At 32.2% G+C, this 18,411-nt stretch overlaps 2 protein-coding genes across 3 annotated transcripts in view; one reads left to right on the top strand and one right to left on the bottom strand.

Moving 5' to 3' along the window:
• Positions 1 to 9,599, bottom strand: part of LOC105326077 (ATP-binding cassette sub-family C member 4) — a 28,165-nt gene extending 18,566 nt beyond the window's left edge. Inside the window, exons 1-7 of one of the 2 annotated variants that reach the window (XM_034472449.2) lie at positions 9,389 to 9,599; positions 4,637 to 4,747; positions 2,970 to 3,090; positions 2,213 to 2,428; positions 1,889 to 1,978; positions 1,499 to 1,662; positions 905 to 1,030 (exon numbers count right to left, since the gene is read on the bottom strand). In XM_034472449.2, the coding sequence (XP_034328340.2) occupies positions 905 to 1,030; positions 1,499 to 1,662; positions 1,889 to 1,978; positions 2,213 to 2,428; positions 2,970 to 3,090; positions 4,637 to 4,747; positions 9,389 to 9,462 (902 nt within the window). In that variant the 5' untranslated portion in view covers positions 9,463 to 9,599. The remainder of the gene's footprint in view (positions 1 to 904; positions 1,031 to 1,498; positions 1,663 to 1,888; positions 1,979 to 2,212; positions 2,429 to 2,969; positions 3,091 to 4,636; positions 4,748 to 9,388) is intronic. The other variant, XM_066068324.1, reaches the window with a different exon arrangement.
• Positions 9,600 to 11,870: 2,271 nt separating this feature from the next.
• Positions 11,871 to 14,773, top strand: LOC105326078 (uncharacterized). Its single transcript, XM_011425922.4, has 3 exons — positions 11,871 to 12,113; positions 13,160 to 13,541; positions 13,962 to 14,773. Exons 1-3 carry the CDS (start codon positions 11,952 to 11,954, stop codon positions 14,687 to 14,689), a joined length of 1,272 nt encoding a protein of 423 aa, XP_011424224.3. The 5' UTR covers positions 11,871 to 11,951; the 3' UTR covers positions 14,690 to 14,773.
• Positions 14,774 to 18,411: the final 3,638 nt, after the last annotated feature.

Below are 18,411 nucleotides of genomic sequence, written 5' to 3'. Positions count from 1 at the left end.
GCCTATAAGTCACCTTTGTAATATTAACAATTATAGTTCATCACGCTTTATACAAGGTGTATCAATTATTAACTTATAGTTGGGTTATGGTACATATTAAATCACAATGTTACATCAAAGTTTATATCCTAGAATGAATAAATTATTGTAGTTTTGCCCTCCTATTGCGATTATGTGAGGGCTTATTTTGTGAATGGCATTTTTTTACTGATTTGAGGGCATGTAATTTTGTGGATCATACACTAATACGGTACACACAATAATCTAAAAAGTTTTATATTTTTGGGGGGAATTAAAACCTGTGGAGGATTCCAAAGTAATATATTGTAATGTATTCATAATATGAAAGCTAGGGAGCAAAGAGGGGATTGGATCCAAGCTAGGAGACTTCTATACACGTAACTACATACTGTATTATATGTTAATCAAGTATCCAATTAGCTGTTTATAAAGGCTTATATGTACAAAGATTTTAAGCTTGCAGCAAGCAAATCACTGTTGTTTATTCTTAGATATGTATATCACAAAAGCTCTGCATAATATATGAATACTTAGTTCATATAGTAATGATTTGAGAAGTACATTATGAACATACATAAGTAATATGAACCTTCAAGATATTTTGTTGGAGGCAGTTTGTATGTTGCATTTAAAAGATTTGGATAATATTTCTTTTGAGTCATACCGTAGCACAAACATGTACTATAACAGTATACAGTGAGCCTATCTCAAAATAAACAGAGGAATTAAGTATTTAATCAATACCTTAAAAAAAACCTTGTGTGTTAAATTAATCTTCAAAGATTTTAAAAAATAAAATAAAATGGTTAACAAGGTGCAAGAACAGAGATATAAAATAAAATCAGTTACAGCATGTGTATAATATATAATTACATGTACGTACTTCCTAATTTTGGCGACTAGTTCTCCGAATGGTTTTTCCCAGCAATACATCTTGATCACCCTCATTCCTGAAATGATCTCATTCATGACCTTTACCCTCTCATCTGTGTGGATCGCAGTCTTGTTTCTGTTAAAAAATGTCGAGAATTGCTGCTCTTTTAGCTTCTTGTTAAAGTTTGAATTGCATACACATGTCAGTGTAATGTTAACCTAATTTAGCCCAGTTTTTACTTTAAAAAAATGCATTTTCTCATGTTTAGACTAGAATTACAAGAACAAAAAGGGTAATCAGTTCAAACAGAGTGTAATAACTATAAACATTTTGATTGATATGCATGATTTGTTTATAATTTTTGGAAGGCAAAAGTGCATGTTTAACTAATATAACTTTAACTAACTCACTATATACAAAAATTATTCATTATCAATTAAATTGGTATAAACTCCATCTAAAACTACATTTATGTAACCCTCTTATGTCCAACAATCCTATAGGGCTTCTGGCTTAAATTTTGTCTAATATGTTTTCCATGCAACATTAGATTTTATTTATTGGAGAGAGTTAGTGGTCGGGGGTGGGGGTGGTTTTGTTCACCTGAGCTTGGCAAACAGTTTTCCCATCAGGCTTTGCACAGGAACCAGACAGAGTAGAACACCGAAGCCGGCCAGGGCGGAGGGACCCAGCTCCATCCACAGTATAACCAAAACAAAGATGGCCTGGGTAGGTCCTATCCATATGTAGTGGATGAACATCACAGCCTTAATTGTACACAAACAAAAAATAGCATGGAGTTAAAATAGGAGATAAATTATTCTACATCAATCAATTGCAAAACATATTAATCAAATACTAGTACTGTACATGTAATTTTCCAACTTTTTCTAGCCATTCAGTAAAGGATTAATCATCTTGATTTACTTTATATGAAAAGTTTCAATGATGAATCTGCCACGATATGAAAACGTTTGAGCACTTTGATATTACCGTGTCAAATCTGTTGACATCATTAGACATAAGGTTCACAATCTGTCCTGTAGTCGTCTGTCCCAGGGCTTTGTTGCTTAACCGTAAAGCCTGGAGATGTAAAAAAAATTGCAAACATAAACTTTTTAAAATATTGCCATATCCGTTTTAGAGTTGCTTACCCACTCTGCTCATAGAAATAATCAATATAAAGAATAAAAATTTGCAATTTAATATATAATAAACATCTATGACCCTTTCACAGCTGGTGATATCGTTTTAGATTTGCTACCTACATCACCCCTTAAAAAAACCTGTAATCAATGTGCGGAAAAACATAAATACCTTTCGATACAGGAGCGAGCAACATGCCACACGGATCTGCATTCCGATTCGCTGGACGGTGAAAAAGTAGGGATGGTGGAAAATGGCCAGAATGATGACTGACAGACTCATCCCCATAGCATACAGGTAAGCCTCCGTTTCTGATATGCTTGGTTCTGAGGTGAAGTATCGAATCAACTTTCCCAGCAACAGGGGCTGCACAACCTTTGTAACTTCCTGTAAAAAAAGAAATGAAATAAAGAATACGGCAAACATTTCGTTAACTAGACACTGTATATAGATTTTTTCTAATCTATTTATAATGTATTTCTACAAGTACCGGGTATATACAAAAATATTGATATACTTATTAAAACATATTTTGATCATGACCTTCTATATATATGTAATAAGAGTAATAAACAAAGTTTTTATTTCTTTTGTGTGCAAACAAAGCTCAAAATTTAGAGTGATGTACTGATGTATTAGAATTGATGCAAATGTATATACATGTATTAAGTACCGGTACATGTACTATAAACCAACTTTTTTCACGTGCACGAAATATTCTCTAGGTTTGCAAGAGCTCGTCAACTTATATATCTCTTAAAATGCCACAAACCAGATTTTGCTACATGAGTGCAAGAACAACACAGGCATAGATGAGACTTGATTGTGAAAACTGGTTGTTATGAACTAGTTTATATTAGGTGAATCATTAGAATAATTTAAAGTCATCTCAAATAAAAGTTGGTTTACAGTATGAACTTGTTCATACCTCTATGAACACAATGATTCCTAATAAGGCATACTGGACTCCAAACATCCGGACTATACATCTGAATAAGCTTGGTGATTTGTTCTGGGGTTTCTTCTTTTCTGCTTCTTTATTCCATTCTCTTCATTGAAATAAAATTGAGTATCGTAGCTGCATTTGTTCAACTATATACTGTCCCCTAAGAATAACCTTAATGCATTGGTAGAAACCAATGACCATGCCAGTAACTGCTGTTCATATTGCTATTATTTTTAAATAACATATTCTTGCAGACAAGACTCTGATCAAATTTGGAATATATAAAGAATTGCAACATTTTTTATGGAACCGAGACTTGTTTCCTTTATAAATACTAGACTTTGACCCGTGCGTGCACGGGTTGACATTGCATATCGGACATTTACGAAATAGGTACATTGACACACCTTATTATTGAAATTTACATAACAAAGCTATAAGCCTACAATAATGCTATTAATTTCACTACACTTTCCTTAGTTTGAATAATCTTTGTCTCGGGAAAGGCCCTCACCACAGTTAGAATGCCTCCCTTATACCCGTAATGTAGCAGAAAATTGAAGAATTGCTCCGGAACGATTTTGGAGAAAGTTAATGAAGTTGCATTGAAAATAACAGTCAAATTCATCACAACAAACCTTTTTGAGACTGCAAATACCTTTCAACTAAAAATGATAATCCATAGAATGGAAGAATTTAACAACTTTCACCAACGTACACGTATTTTCTTTGTAAAACTGGGTCCGTAGGACATTATTCATTTTATGATAAAACATATTCTTTCTTCACTCTCCTAACGAATATAATGTAACTTTTTTGCATGTAATCAAATATTTTTTTGTCATCATGAAGACAAAAGTAAGAGCTTAGTTGAAAAGTATATTTGTTATTTTATACTTTCTCTCATGAGAAATCATTAATATATATGAACAGAATATATAGCAAAAGTCCAATGAAAATTTACACGTATCTGTATTATCATTTCTGAGTTTATTCATGGAGATGTGATATTGTGGAAACTTAAACTAAAGATCCCGTTAGCGTGAATGTATTGCGCAAGCGCAAGATTGTAAAATCCAAAAAATTCAGGTGATTTCCGTGATTTTTTAAGGAATTTTCGTTGATTATTAATTAGCGAAGCGTCACTGAGATAAAATAAAAACAAATTGGTAATTTCCAAGTATCAATTATGTTTATAATATATAAAACAAAAGACAGTATTCTTCCGATTTCACGGTATTAAAGACCAAAAATTCGAGTCTATTATTTTAATATAGTAGTATAGATTTGTTCAGCACCAATTTTTGTGGATTTCATTGTTGAGCAGATGCAAAAAACAAAATTTTTATTTATGCAAGAAACGTAGATCGAGCCATATATATCATTGTCCACTAATTTACATACCATCGAATATGTTTTACATGTGCCTGTGTTTTACAAAATTCACAAAATTTAGGGCTCTCAAAAATTATTGAAACTGTTTGATATCTTTCCAATTTCAGATCAAGGCTTCGGCTGGGATAAACACACACACATACACACACACTTCAGTGGAAAAAAAAATATATCAATTTTAATTTTCAAAATCACACAAGAATTTATTTTGGGTGTTGAAATCTTTGTTTTAAGATTTGAATTCCAATCTTTACCTCTCTAGTCTATTTCCGAGGTCCTCTGATGCGTCCTCATTGGTGACATTGAACATGTCCTCTACCTCCAACTTCCTCTTGTAGCCAGTGCTGAAGATGGGGTTCATCCACCTACAGTGATAGACAACGTTATACTAACTCCAATTCACTGTTTTCAAATACACTTGTATTTATTATTTAATGCTTAATTTTGTGATTCCAATATTTTTATTATTTTTATTTGATATTATTTTATCAATATTGAGTATCAAATAATCAATAGTTTTAAAGCCTTATATCAGGTAAATGACTATTTATAATCCTATGTGTAAAGTAATATTAAGTGGAGATGTTTCAATGCATGCAACACATTTAGCGCAGGTAAAAGATGAAAAAAAAGGTCTTAGTATATTGCATAATGGCAAGAAAACCATCTGTAATACACAAATTGTAAATCCTGCAAACTATAACTAAAAAAAGGAATTAGGTAATAAAACAATTATTTAATGTCTGGTCTATTGACTGCTCAAGCATTAAATAATTGTATAATACTTTACAACATTAACCTTAAAATATGGCAGGGGTGCTTCTTGCAATTTTATGTGAATATTATAAAATTAAGGAATCTATAGTAACAAACATTTCTACATGTAATACTATGAATGTACATACAATAAAAAGCAACTTATCAAATCATCTCTTTATCAGCAAAGGTTGATTATCATTGGGGGTGGGGTGGGGGGCTTAAAATATTTCACACCCTTAATATCTTGAACCCCCTCTCTAATTGAAAATCATAGGGCATTCAACATCCCTTGCTGTTGGAAACTTTTCAAAGTGCAAAAAATGACAGATGTGTACTTACATAAATATTAAAGGTGAAAATGCTGTGACAGATGAATAATTAAAACCATATACAGTATGAGGGGTTAAGAAGATAAGTAGATGCATGACCATTTCTCTTAACAGAAAAAAATACAGTTAGTTAATATAGGGTAAAGGATAAAGATTTTCAACTCAAACTTATTGTACTAACAAACAAGTCAATACATATAAGGATAAGATAAGCTTCATAAGTCAAGGAAATGGAAAGGATCTTATTTAATCTTTAATGTCAATCAAAATACATATCATTATAGTAATGTGTATGTACATTACTACATGCATGTGTGTACATGCAGGGTCAGTGACCGTCAGTCTAATCAAAGCCAAACCAGCCAATGATAATACATGTACATATAATGGCACAATCCCTATTAATATTGAATTCATTCCTTCAATATTTCCATACTTCAGATACTTGTTTTCTTAATCTTAAATTGACTGTCCTTCAGTAGTTGCCATGAGCAGGGTAAGGGTCTCTCCTCTTTATTTGATTTCCAAAGACAATGCAGAGACAAACCAGTTAGTATTCATGATACACACAGGGTATATATCTATCCCGTATATATATATTCATGAAGGGTTTTAAAAGTAGTTAATCAACTCAGTAGTATATCGGTTGGGTCCTCTGACTGAAATTTAGAATTTAAAAGGAAAAAGGTCATGTGAATATAGGTAATGCCTCACCTATATTTTGTTCACATTTCTTTATTATCTTGTCTGAATGATTACATAATCCTACTTTAAATGATCCCAAAACATAAAACATCAGCATGCTGTCATTGTTGCAATGAATTTCAACATAAATAAAGTCATGTAGTGAAAATAAGAGCAAAATCAAAGATTTTGATCTTCATACTTTCCATGACTTTATAAGTAATATATCAATTTATTCTGTATTCATGCAGGATTAAACTATTTATTATGTAAGATTCATGCACTTACAGTCCTCATGCAAGTGCACAATAATTAGCATTCATGTACAAGTTTTGGAACCTTCCCTTGAAATCCCTTCCCTCGAGACTCACGAAGCTTTACACCCACACACCTGAGAGTCAAATTCAACCACCTGTAGGTGCGGGTAAGTGTCAAAACAAAAGGGTGTCTGCACTGACACTGCACTGACAATGACATTTATAAGTGCAATGGCTGCTCACTGTTACGGATCACTGAATTCTGACATGTTCAACATCTAAAGCTGTGTGAGCAACTGACATTTGAGAACACAATATTCCTTTCTTATAAAAATGAAAACAAACAACTATTAACCCATGTAGGAGGTTTGAAAGGTAGATTTCAAGATAGAAATTTTTGGAATTGTTGGCAATATCACGTTGATGAAAACAATTACGTTACTTATAAGCAATCCTACCAAATACAAAATAACGAAGCCATATGATATCATACACTACTCATGATAAAAATTGATCTATAAATGTCAAACATATAACTAATTGAATAGTAAAAATCTGAATCTTTCACTATCCACATTTAGATAATAGATACTACTCATTATAAATACAAGGTAAAGGTTTATAAAAGTAGGTCAGAACTGGGATCATGATATTGAAGAGTGTTTATCATTTACAGATTGGAAATTGGGCTAGACCTTTAGTTGGCATTGAATATATAATGCAAGTGTAACACATTACTAACTTCAGCTAAACTGTTGCAATATATTATATCTACTCTTGGTTTATGCATTATCAAATAAAATTGTGAATATATACATGTACTCCAGTTCGAAAATCCAGCATTGTTTCTTGTTATATTTACAAAAACAACTCTGACATGATACGTGTATATCATAGCCAGGTTTGTATCTGCATACCACAATCATATTGAAAATCTCATTGCTATGTCTGTATATGTAAACAGACCTATTCAAAATATTATTATTTTGACATTATAGATAAGCCATTAATAGCTTCGATTGCATGGAATTCAAATGCCAGCGTAGTCTACTACGTAAACATATTTGTAAATATCTTGCCATACTACATGTTAATTTTACAGAATTATTAGCTGTGAACAGAAAAATTATTTAATGGATGAAGACTTAATTTCACTAAATTTGACAACCTCTTGAGACCTTATCACAAACGTGTTTTCATTTGACTACATTTAATTAACAACATAAATTTTTGAGTCTTGAATTTTATCTAACAATATCTGACATGTTTACTGTAAACGTACTACATTTGGCTGTGTATTCTATTTAGCGCTTTTGGTGGAATATGGCTTCCGCAAATTCAAGTACATTGCTAAATGACATGCATATATGTATAAGAATAGTCACATTCAGGAATATGCTTATTCAAATCCACGCCAACTTGTTCAAAAACTAATTTCCGCCAAATATCGTACACGCCAAATATAATATGATTACAGTAATTCATGTACATGTTAGCAGCGATGTGTTCATGTACTAATGTGAATCTCAACTTTATTCAATGTTTGCTTTCAAATATATAACACAAACCTTATAAATTTCCCAACTCCAACATGTTCAAGTCAAAAACAGTGATTTTTGTCATTTTACTCAAATTGTTTAAATAAGGACAATTATACATGTACATAATATTTGGATATCATATATATATATATATATATATATATATATATATATATATATATATATATATATATATATATATATATATATATATATATATTAAAAAACATCAAATTTGCATGATGATGTTCTTGAATTTTTTTTCAAATTTCTTTGTAAAATTTTATCCTGAAGAATTCTATGATTGTTGATTGTATCCAGACTGACAGATTACCTGATCTACTGTCATATAATTGTACAGTAGATTATATATATATAATTGTAATTTAATTTTAATTTTATTTTAATTAAAACTCTTTTATAATAAAAGAATATTTCTGTGTAAAAGTCAACATAATTGAATATATACATTACTACAGCATGGTTGAGCTCATTAACCCTCATGCATTGGAATATCTATAATCATAACTTCTTGAAATACGATATTTCTCAAACATGTCAGATGGGTTGTAAAAAAAAAAAGATAAGATTAAAAATCAATATTTGGTATTTTCATATGAACCTCAATAAAACAAGTTACATGTTACTAAACATGTCAGATGGGTTGTAAAAAAAAAAAGATAAGATTAAAAATCAATATTTGGTATTTTCATATGAACCTCAATAAAACAAGTTACATGTTACTGAACAACATTTGGAAAATAAGTGATGATCAAAGGGGTCTGATCCTCAGAGATGTAATTAATTCTTATTTCTATTTATCCATATAAAGAGAAGAACTATGGATTATCATTAATTGTTTTTAAGTTGGGTTACAGAATAAAATCACAAAAAATAAAAATATACTATTGCTTTTTATCTATATTGATGTATATATACGTTCTTTTTAATTGTTTTGGTGTGTTTATTTTTCTTACCCTGTCTCAACTTAACATGCATTTATTTTCATGCTCAACTGAATTAATTATGGCAATTATTAAATATTAATATAAATAAATATCACATCATTTAAAAAAACTACTGCCATGTTAGAAGCCCGTGTATATTCTATTACAAATTATGACTTAAGTCCAATCAGTAGACAGAGGGTAGACACAGTATTCATATATGATACATAATAGTTATGGCTGGCATCCTTATCGACAGCGAAGTGCATGCGCCGGCATGAGTCCACATCAGTATCAGCACAAAAGACAACAATTAAGGATAAAACTCTGGGGTTGGACTCGTATAATACAATAGTAATGGACGCCACGTAACATGTTCAGTAAAGGGGTAGAACATGGCAAGAGGTCAGGCATAAAACGGTATTGAGGGAAACATACAATGTACAACCCAATTTCACTACATAATTGCATAACTCTATGAAAACTTACCAAAAAAGCAATTTTGACAAGGGATTAGCTGTCAAGATTGGGTTTGGTTTGTGATGTCTCAATGTTTCGTCCATGGTTTTAATTCATGAAATTTCATTTAAACATATCCTTTAGATTCAGCAAATATGAGCGCTTGCACAATCGGCATCGTCCATCCCGGCAATGATGAATGAATGAACTACAGGTTTACTTCCGGGAGTCAGGGAGATAGTAACTCGTCCCATGAACTATTCTTGAATCGCAATTCTTCAGATCTATGTTTAAAAAAAAAAAGAATGTTGGGGAAAACGTACCCAAGAGAAAACGTACCCAGGAGAAAACGTACCCAATTCATAGGGTACGTTTTCTCGAAAACGTACCCTAGGAAAATCATAATTATATTTAATAAATATTCTAAGATGCAAGAGAATACAATAAGCATTTGAGTCAGTTGTTGCTTTTTTAAATACATAGTTATTTTGACAATATTTGTGTTATAAACACATGCACAAAGATCTCCTGAATATCGCCCGAGCAGTTTAATTAGTCGGTTATTAATCCCTCATAAATGAAATTGTGAAAAAAAAAATAGTTTTGATTACAATATTAAGATTTTAATGATGAGTATGTCTCAAGAAGTTGATAGTGCATTTTTTGGTACCAGTATTTAACCCACTCGTTTAAAAAGTTACTATAATTAAATGTATAAATCTATAAAATTCATATACATTTGTATTCCTCTATATTTATGCATCAAAAAATGCATTAATAAATGATATTCAAATTTTAAAACTAGTTTATATTTCCAAATCCTAAATTTTCAACTGAATCAAATAAAAAAATTGCTTAAATTTATTTATCTATAAAATTCATATATTCCTCTGTATTTATGCTGTAAAAAAGTATTTAAAACTATCTCACATTATGTTTATGATTTTCCATCTTCGCTAGCGAAGGGTTTTCGGTCTACTTTGGGGAGCGAAGTGGACCAAAAACCCTTTGCTAGCGAAGATGATGATTTTCTTAGGGTACGTTTTCTCCAAGAGGAAACGTACCTGGGTACGTTTTCTTTTTGAGAATACGTACCCTAAAAATTGGGTACGTTTTCTCCTAGGTACGTTTTCTCCTGATACCAAAACGGGGGGGGGGGGGGGGGGTCATGAATGATTATTATTTCTTAAATGTCTGATCACGAACATGATAATTCATGGTGTTATTCATAGTCAACACTATAGATATATATATATTTTTATGCATATAAATTATCATGTTTACCTTGCTTTTTGGTTGATAATTATTTTCATGAGTGTAATAAATCTTTACGAGAATTTTTATTATATTTTGTTTACGATGGTAGATAAACAAATTGGTGGTCGGGGTACCCGGCGCAGGCATAAACTTGGAGAATAAAAAAATTGAGCATCTATCTAATAAGTGTCCGTAGACTTACAATTAATAATGAAGATATCAAAATTAAATACGCTCATTTTGCTATTTACAGTGACTAAGTTTTGATCAATTTCACTTGTGTTCGAATTGAAATACGAATATGGTACAGTCAAGGCGTCAAAGTAGCGCAGCGAATGCATGTACATGCATACATCAAATTGATGGAAATCTCAGAAGAAGACATTGTAATCACACGCAGTTGCTTAGAAAAAACCTATATGATGGCAAGGTATCTAGAGCTTCAGTTCATTGATTGTTAAACTTGAAATAAGAAAAACGAACTAAATATCAAGTACCTTTTTTTTTACATTCTAACTGATGTTAACAGTTATAAAATATGTATGAAATGACTGTAGGGGAAATTTCACAGTAATTTGATATATGCATGTACCACCACCCCCTCCCCCGACCCCAACGGAAAAAAACCATAAATAAGAATGACAATCTGTAAAAAAAAAATGTTAGCAGGAAGGGGGAGGGGTTCCACGTACAACATGTACATGTATTTTTTTTCTGTATTATCCATAAAGAAACTGACATAGTGACTAGTTCACTTCCTTTGTCTCCCAAAGGTATTCTACAAATATTTACCCAAATTTGCTTTATGTTTATTTAAAGATTAAAGAGATAATCCATTAGTTAGTCACATCACCATTCTACATGTACACATTCATAAAATGTACCCGGCCTATCCTTTCGAACTGAAAAAAATAAATAAAAATAGCCCATGCAGTACACACTTGTACGTGTCGATGCTTTGATTAAGTAATAAATCAATAACGGATGTATCATACCCACTGAAACATAGATCCCAAAGAACAGGCAGACAAAGCCAAGATTTACTACATTACAAAAACTAACGTCATCCGTCTTTTTTTTTTAAACCGTGGGACCAGGGACTTCGGGGTGAGAATGATAACATGCAAATCTGACGTGAGGAGGGCGGAGTAAATGAGGAAGAACGTCATAGCCCAGTCATACTCATTGAATTACCCTTAATGCCTGTAAAAATATACTCAAGAAAGAGAACTGATACACCATGAATTCGGGTATTTAAACTCGAGACGTTATACATACTGCACACACTATTTTTACATCCGCATCGACCTATACCCTGGTCTGACTCGCTATAATCATGGCGAATCTATTTATTTTTCTGACGATTTTTGCCACTCTTACGCTGGTGGAACCCCATGGATACCTTGAGGACCCACCTGCCCGGGGGTCAATGTGGGCCCTAGGCTGGGACACACCACAAAACTACAACCATATGCAAATGTTCTGTGGGGGCAAACAGGTAAGAAATATGAAACTGACCAAAAGATAAGAATTGTACTACGTAATACATATATGGCTTTTTTAAATTTTGTTTATAAATGTGTGTAAAGTGGGGAATTATTTTATAAAATTTACATACCTATACTTTGTTGTCTTTTCGAACAATTCCTAAAAATTGAGATACGTCACGAATTGTTCGAAACAGTGGATAAATGTTCTCAAAACAAAAATCAAAATCATACAGTTACATGCAAAAGCATAATTACATTAGATTCACTTTATTTACATTAAACAGCAAAAATTAAATTTAAAAAAAAATAAGACTCGAAGAATATTGCTTGTAAAGCATTTCTACTACCAGCTTTCTTATGTAACACAGCCTTTTAAAACAATTCTTTTGGCACATCGATGGCCGTGATGAAAAATTGCCAAAACTAATACACTGATGTTTGTAAAAAGATTTTGTCCCTCTGATATTAAATGCAAAGACAGACAGGTTATTGAACCAACTGTTGAACCAGGTCTCTGTATACAGTGAACAAACGTCTTATAATTGAAGTGATCAGCGACCTAGACCGGGAAGTTTTGTATTTTGAAAATCAAATGCTACGAAAATTTTAAAATGAAAGCGCGTGCATGCATAGTTTTAAGACTTTGGGTTTAAATCCAGACTAAAAAAAAAACGTAATTGTCAGGGCAAAAATATCAGTTAACATGTAACAAATTTCAAGTGACAAAAACGCGCATCTAGTTCAGACAGAGCTATTAGAAGCTAGTAATCTTACGTAAGGATTCGTATAATCATGTAACAAAAAATGCCCGCTTTCTGTTCTATAGTATACCAAGTGTATACGTATTTAACGAGTAGTAAAATTGCTTTGACTAACTTTGTAGGAAAAATGTTCAAATTATTTTTGCCCTTTGTGCAATGTGTACAGACATTTGTCGAGTGTATTTGATGTGACAGAACCCTAGCAATTTAGCACTCTCTAATTTTCATAATATTTTTTTCTCAATCTCGTTTATTTGATCTTTGTTGATAATTCCCCCTTCTGTCTTGTATAGCATCAATATCAAACAAACGGAGGAAAATGTGGAGTGTGTGGCGACCCCTATGACGCTCCACAGCCACGAGAGAATGAAGGCGGTGGAGTTTATTCCAGTGGAATAATCTCGAAATGCTTCGAGAAAACTGCCTCCGTCATTGAGGTTAAAGTTCAGATAACTGCCAATCATCTGGGCTACTTTGAGTTCCGGCTGTGCGAACATAACAATCCTTTCACGCCGGTCACACAGGAATGCCTAGACGAACACGTCCTAAGTTTGTCTGATGGCGAAGGAAGCCGATACTATATCGGTCCAGAGTTAGGAGAGTATACAGTTCAGTTGCAATTACCAGAAAACGTGCAGTGTTCTCAATGCGTTCTTCAGTGGAAATATAACACAGGTAAAAGAAAATATAATTCCAATCATTGTTAATTATGCACAGGTAACCGTGACTGAAAACATGCATCTCATGCAACCTTTGTACATGTTTCAAATATCCATAATAATCTTGAGTATCTATTACGTTTCGTGTACAGAATGAAAATAAAAGTATATTTCTTCCCACGATTGGAAAAGTATCAGTTACAACTTTGTGGTTTCCAAAAGAAGGGAAAAGTGAATAGAAAAAAAGAACAGAAAACATGCAATAGAAATCAAACACCTGAAATTTCTCCGAATGCATTTCCAATGTCAAAAGTTTAACTTATAATGAAAATGTACGTGACATATATCGGTAACATTTGTTCAAAAATACCTAGCTGCCATGACAAAGTAAATATTTTTTATTTTTACCTGCATCAATATTTATTTTTAACAACAGGTAATTCCTGGGGATGCGAAAATGATTTGTGCGGCCTTGGTTACGGTGAGCAGGAACAGTTCTATGGATGCGCGGATGTTTCCGTTCTGGACAGCTGCCAAAACTTTGATCACTATCAATATGTAAACGGGGGTACAGTGACACCAAAGCCAACAACACTGACACCATCAAGCAACATGACATCGTCAACTTCGAGTCCAGTCTCAACAACGATGAAACCAGCTACGACAGCTCAACCAAGTTCAACGACGTCTAAACCGATTTCAACTACAACTAAACCAATTTCAACTACACCTAAACCAATTTCAACTACTAGCACCCCTAGACCTACAACTAGTTCAGCATCAACCACTCAAAAACCAGTTTCTTATGGAGAATGCTATCCAAACTCTTTCATGGATGATACTGAAGAATTTAACGAAATCTGCACCTTCGCCTGTTCGAAAAACGTGTGTTTATCCTTTTACTGTGACTGTGAGGAAATCATTGCACCAACACAGCAATCTACAACCTTGATGTCAATTCTGACATCGACACCATCGCCACCATCATCAACGCCATCACCATCATCATCGTCGTCGTCATCGTCGTCGCCCACAACTCAGTCATCAAAGACATGCCAAGACATCGAAGTGACTGAAGCATACAAGAATACTGCAGGAATGTTAGATTGGTGCATCCAGCAGTGTCTTGCAGACAGGTGTACCCCGTCGCACTGCATATGTTAGATCCGCTCTATTATACTCTCACCAATTAAGATATATACTCAGTCTATATACCTGTATACATATACATTTGTAGAATGTTTTGTTTTTTATAATATGTTCATAAGAATATTTCTTTTTTTTACATGTATGTACAATTTATCTTTTTGACGCAAATGATCTTATTGTTGTTTCGAATATCACCTTTATGATATTCTATGTTTGTTCTAAATGCCATTTTTAAAAAGGATTTTTTTTTTGACAACTTTTTTTGTCAAACATGAATAAAATACAATAAAGCTGGAATGTGGAGAGATATATTATTTACGTCTATTATTGAAAACCAATATCGAAAAGTTTTGATTATTTTTCCATACGAAGAAAAATCATATGTATACAGCATACATGTATGTATACATGTGGATTGTGAAGAAAGATTATGAATTCAGAATGATGTAGATTCCTTATTTGACGCGAAGAATTAATATTAGCGTAAAATCGCGAGAAACAAGCCTCGCGGATTTTAAAATCTCGCTTTTATTTTCCAGACAGATTCTGAACTATTTAAAATCATAACAAAAAATTGGTGCATGCGATTTAATATTCTCGCAATTTGATCCAAAACAGCAGAATTACGGAATTAAGTACTCGCATAAAATAAGGAATTTACAGTAGTTCCTTGTAATTGGAAATTGTAATACTATTGATAAGAAGCATCTATATCGATATATTGATTGCCTGTACACTTCATTTGAAAAAAAAAAAGAAGAAGAAAAATGTTCAGATATTCTGACCAACTTGCGTGATTGTCACCATGTACGAACACAACGTTTTTGTTTTTGTCTAAAGTTGTTACCCCACGAGATTTTTGAAGTTAACTTTTACGACAATAATAAGCAATTCATATTCGGGTGCATGGAAATTGGCTTTTCATTTTTTATTCGACACTCCTGCTAGCAATTTTTTTCTATGTTATTTAGCTTAGAAATCGACTAAAATAGAGTAGAAATGAAAGGTCAATTATATTTTTTTAAAAATTCAAAATCCTAACCTTGTCTTTGTTATTTACCTCTTACTGTGTTATATTTACTAAATTAGAGTATTTCTAGGAAAAAAATCTTGTTTACCGGTTTATGAGCTCACAACTGAGTGAGCATTGAAAATGACTTTAAGATCATGCGCACTTCTGAATTTACAATGAGTGTACGAGTTATTGCTTTTTATCATGGGAAAGAAATTTCCGATCTTTTTGAAAAAAAAAATTAAATTTAACATCAATTTGTCCTATACCAAAATTTAGATTCGTTATTAAAATCAAAGTTTATATATGACACTTCTTATTTGATAAAATCAGGCATATTGGGAAAGACGAATTTTTTTATCAATTTTATCATATTGTAACTTCAAATGTTGATAGGTTGCAACGGGGTGCAGTTTACCGTTTGATCTTTGTCATGTTTATTTTGCGGGATTATATTCATTGTAGTAGCTCTACCGTGTGTCACCACAAATTTTCCTGAAAGAATTTTCTGTATACAGATTTATATGTGTAATGATATTTGACTATCTTTGTGTTTGTAACCTTGTACATGTACAAATAATAAAGTTGTTTTCCAACGGTACTTCGAAGTTATCTTCTAATTTATAAGGCAAGACTAACATTTTATATAAGGGTACGTAAACTTTTCTTTTTTTTGTTAGCAATTCTATTCTGCGTTGTTATTTAGTTAAGGAATCGACTGGAAAAAAAGGAGAAATATAAGGCCAAAATAATAAAAAAAAATAGAAATCTTAACCTTGTCTTTGTTATTTACCTCTTACTGTACTATATTAATAGTTTTTCTAAGAAATAAAAAACATTTTCTTTATAGGTCTACTAGCTCACAATATTATTGGAGTGGAAAATAAAAATGGCTCTGAGATAATGCGCACTTCTGAACTTAAACCGACGAGTACTATGATGATGATTGTAAACAAGAACCATCTGTCAGACCGCCTTGAACCTATCAAATCCACTGTCAAAATTTACAAGTATATTCTATGTGATAAAATAAAGCATATCGGGAAGGACAGTATATTAGATTTTTTCATATTCAGGAGAAATATTATTTCTCGTTTCTATTTCACGTCATTTCATGTAAACATTAAGGAATTTTTCGTTATAGATTACTCTTTAGAACGACTTAAATGATTATTGGGATGGCTTAGAAATTTGATATTTGACATTGATTTGATAACATTACTGTAATTTTTTCTGCAATGATCGCTATCTTCAGAACGTGCAAAGATCATCAAAGAAAGCATTTTATTGTTTTTATTTACATCTTTCTTTTAACAAATTAAAAACTTGGTCGTAAAAAGTAAGTAAAATTATCTAAATTATTATTAATGCAAATCAGAACTTTAGAGGAAAGAAAACGGCGAAATCGACTTATATTGACATTTTAGTCTGACATCATCATGATTGTTTCTTGCTGTCCGTGGCTTTTCTTAGGTCGATTAAGGTTTCGACCAATTGGTAAACAGGATGTGTAGATTTCAGTCCTGTCAGTTTCTACAGAGCTATGAATTACAATAAATTTCCGCAAGAAACATATGGAATCATACTCGGTGGATGTAAATATAGATTAATGAATGTAAATTCAGCTATCATGACCATTTTGACAATGTTTTTACACGTAGTTTCATATGTTCCTTTCGAGTTCCTTTCGATAGTTAACCCTCAAGCTAATGTGTATGTATTATGAACGCGTATATCTGCATGCACGGTGGACTTGCTTTCTTTTGTTCATTAATGCCACTTCTATTCAATCAAGACAGAATTTCTTTTTAGGAAAATGATTAGAAAAATCAAGAATTCTCTCTCGACTGGAAACAAGTCTAAGGAAATCGTAGTCATAAGTAGGTTGAAGTAAAGTAGGTCATTCAGCTAATATATATTTAGAGCAAAATAACTTAAAGGTAAAAAGGATATCTAAAATATTAACTTTGTTTGCAAGCCTTTTCCACGAACAATTAAATAAGCAATATCTATTTTTAAAAAAATGTTCACTGACAGTTTCTCTTTATATATCATTACGCCCTATTAAAACTGCCAATGATAAGTGTGCTGCAATTGATCAAAGTTTCAGTTCCAGTTTACAAAATGTTCGTAATTATCATATTTTAAACCATCTTAAATGCTAAAATTTATTTTTATGATTGCTATCTTAAATTGTGGTTAATGTATGCATACGTTTATGACTAGCTATAACCATAAAAATCAAAGATCACAAAAAGCAGTGATAAAAAGATAGACTTATATCTCATGACACCTGTGGTTAGTCAATTTTTTTTCTTGGAAAGAAAATGATAGTTGTCAATTATGACTTTGGTATTTCAAAATGTTTGCTGAACCTTTTAAAAAAAGTGTGATCATGTTCAAATTCCGACTGCCATCAAAATTAGGGTGATGGGCTTTTCATTAAGGTTTTGAAATTTGCACGAAACTGGTAATCATTAACTAGACATTATTTTATACAAAGTTTATTTAAGGAAAGAAGATATTGTTTCATGTCATGCAACCACATGTATTAAGACAGTCAAAGAAATGCATGTCTTTCCATGTGTATGTATCATATCGGCAGAACCATTCTTCACGTAAATCAGGCCTGATGATAAATTCGACACATGCATGATCACTTTTAAAACACCTGACGCGGTACATGCGTTTTCGTTTAAAAGGAAACTCGAGTGTTATATTAATG

Source organism: Magallana gigas, chromosome 8 (assembly GCF_963853765.1).
Source record: "Magallana gigas chromosome 8, xbMagGiga1.1, whole genome shotgun sequence".
Taxonomy (NCBI): Eukaryota; Metazoa; Mollusca; class Bivalvia; order Ostreida; family Ostreidae; genus Magallana; species Magallana gigas.
The sequence above is the reverse complement of the archived record's forward strand: the minus strand, read 5'-3'. Positions and strand labels throughout refer to the sequence as shown.

What these genes read in the sequence shown, in the direction of transcription:
- LOC105326078 (XM_011425922.4), top strand. Translation starts at nt 11,952, where the DNA reads ATGGCGAATCTATTTATTTTTCTGACGATTTTTGCCACTCTTACGCTG. An exon ending in TGTTCTGTGGGGGCAAACAG is followed by an intron (nt 12,114 to 13,159) that starts GTAAGAAATATG and finishes TGTCTTGTATAG; the next exon opens with CATCAATATCAAACAAACGG. An exon ending in TCAGTGGAAATATAACACAG is followed by an intron (nt 13,542 to 13,961) that starts GTAAAAGAAAAT and finishes TTTTAACAACAG; the next exon opens with GTAATTCCTGGGGATGCGAA.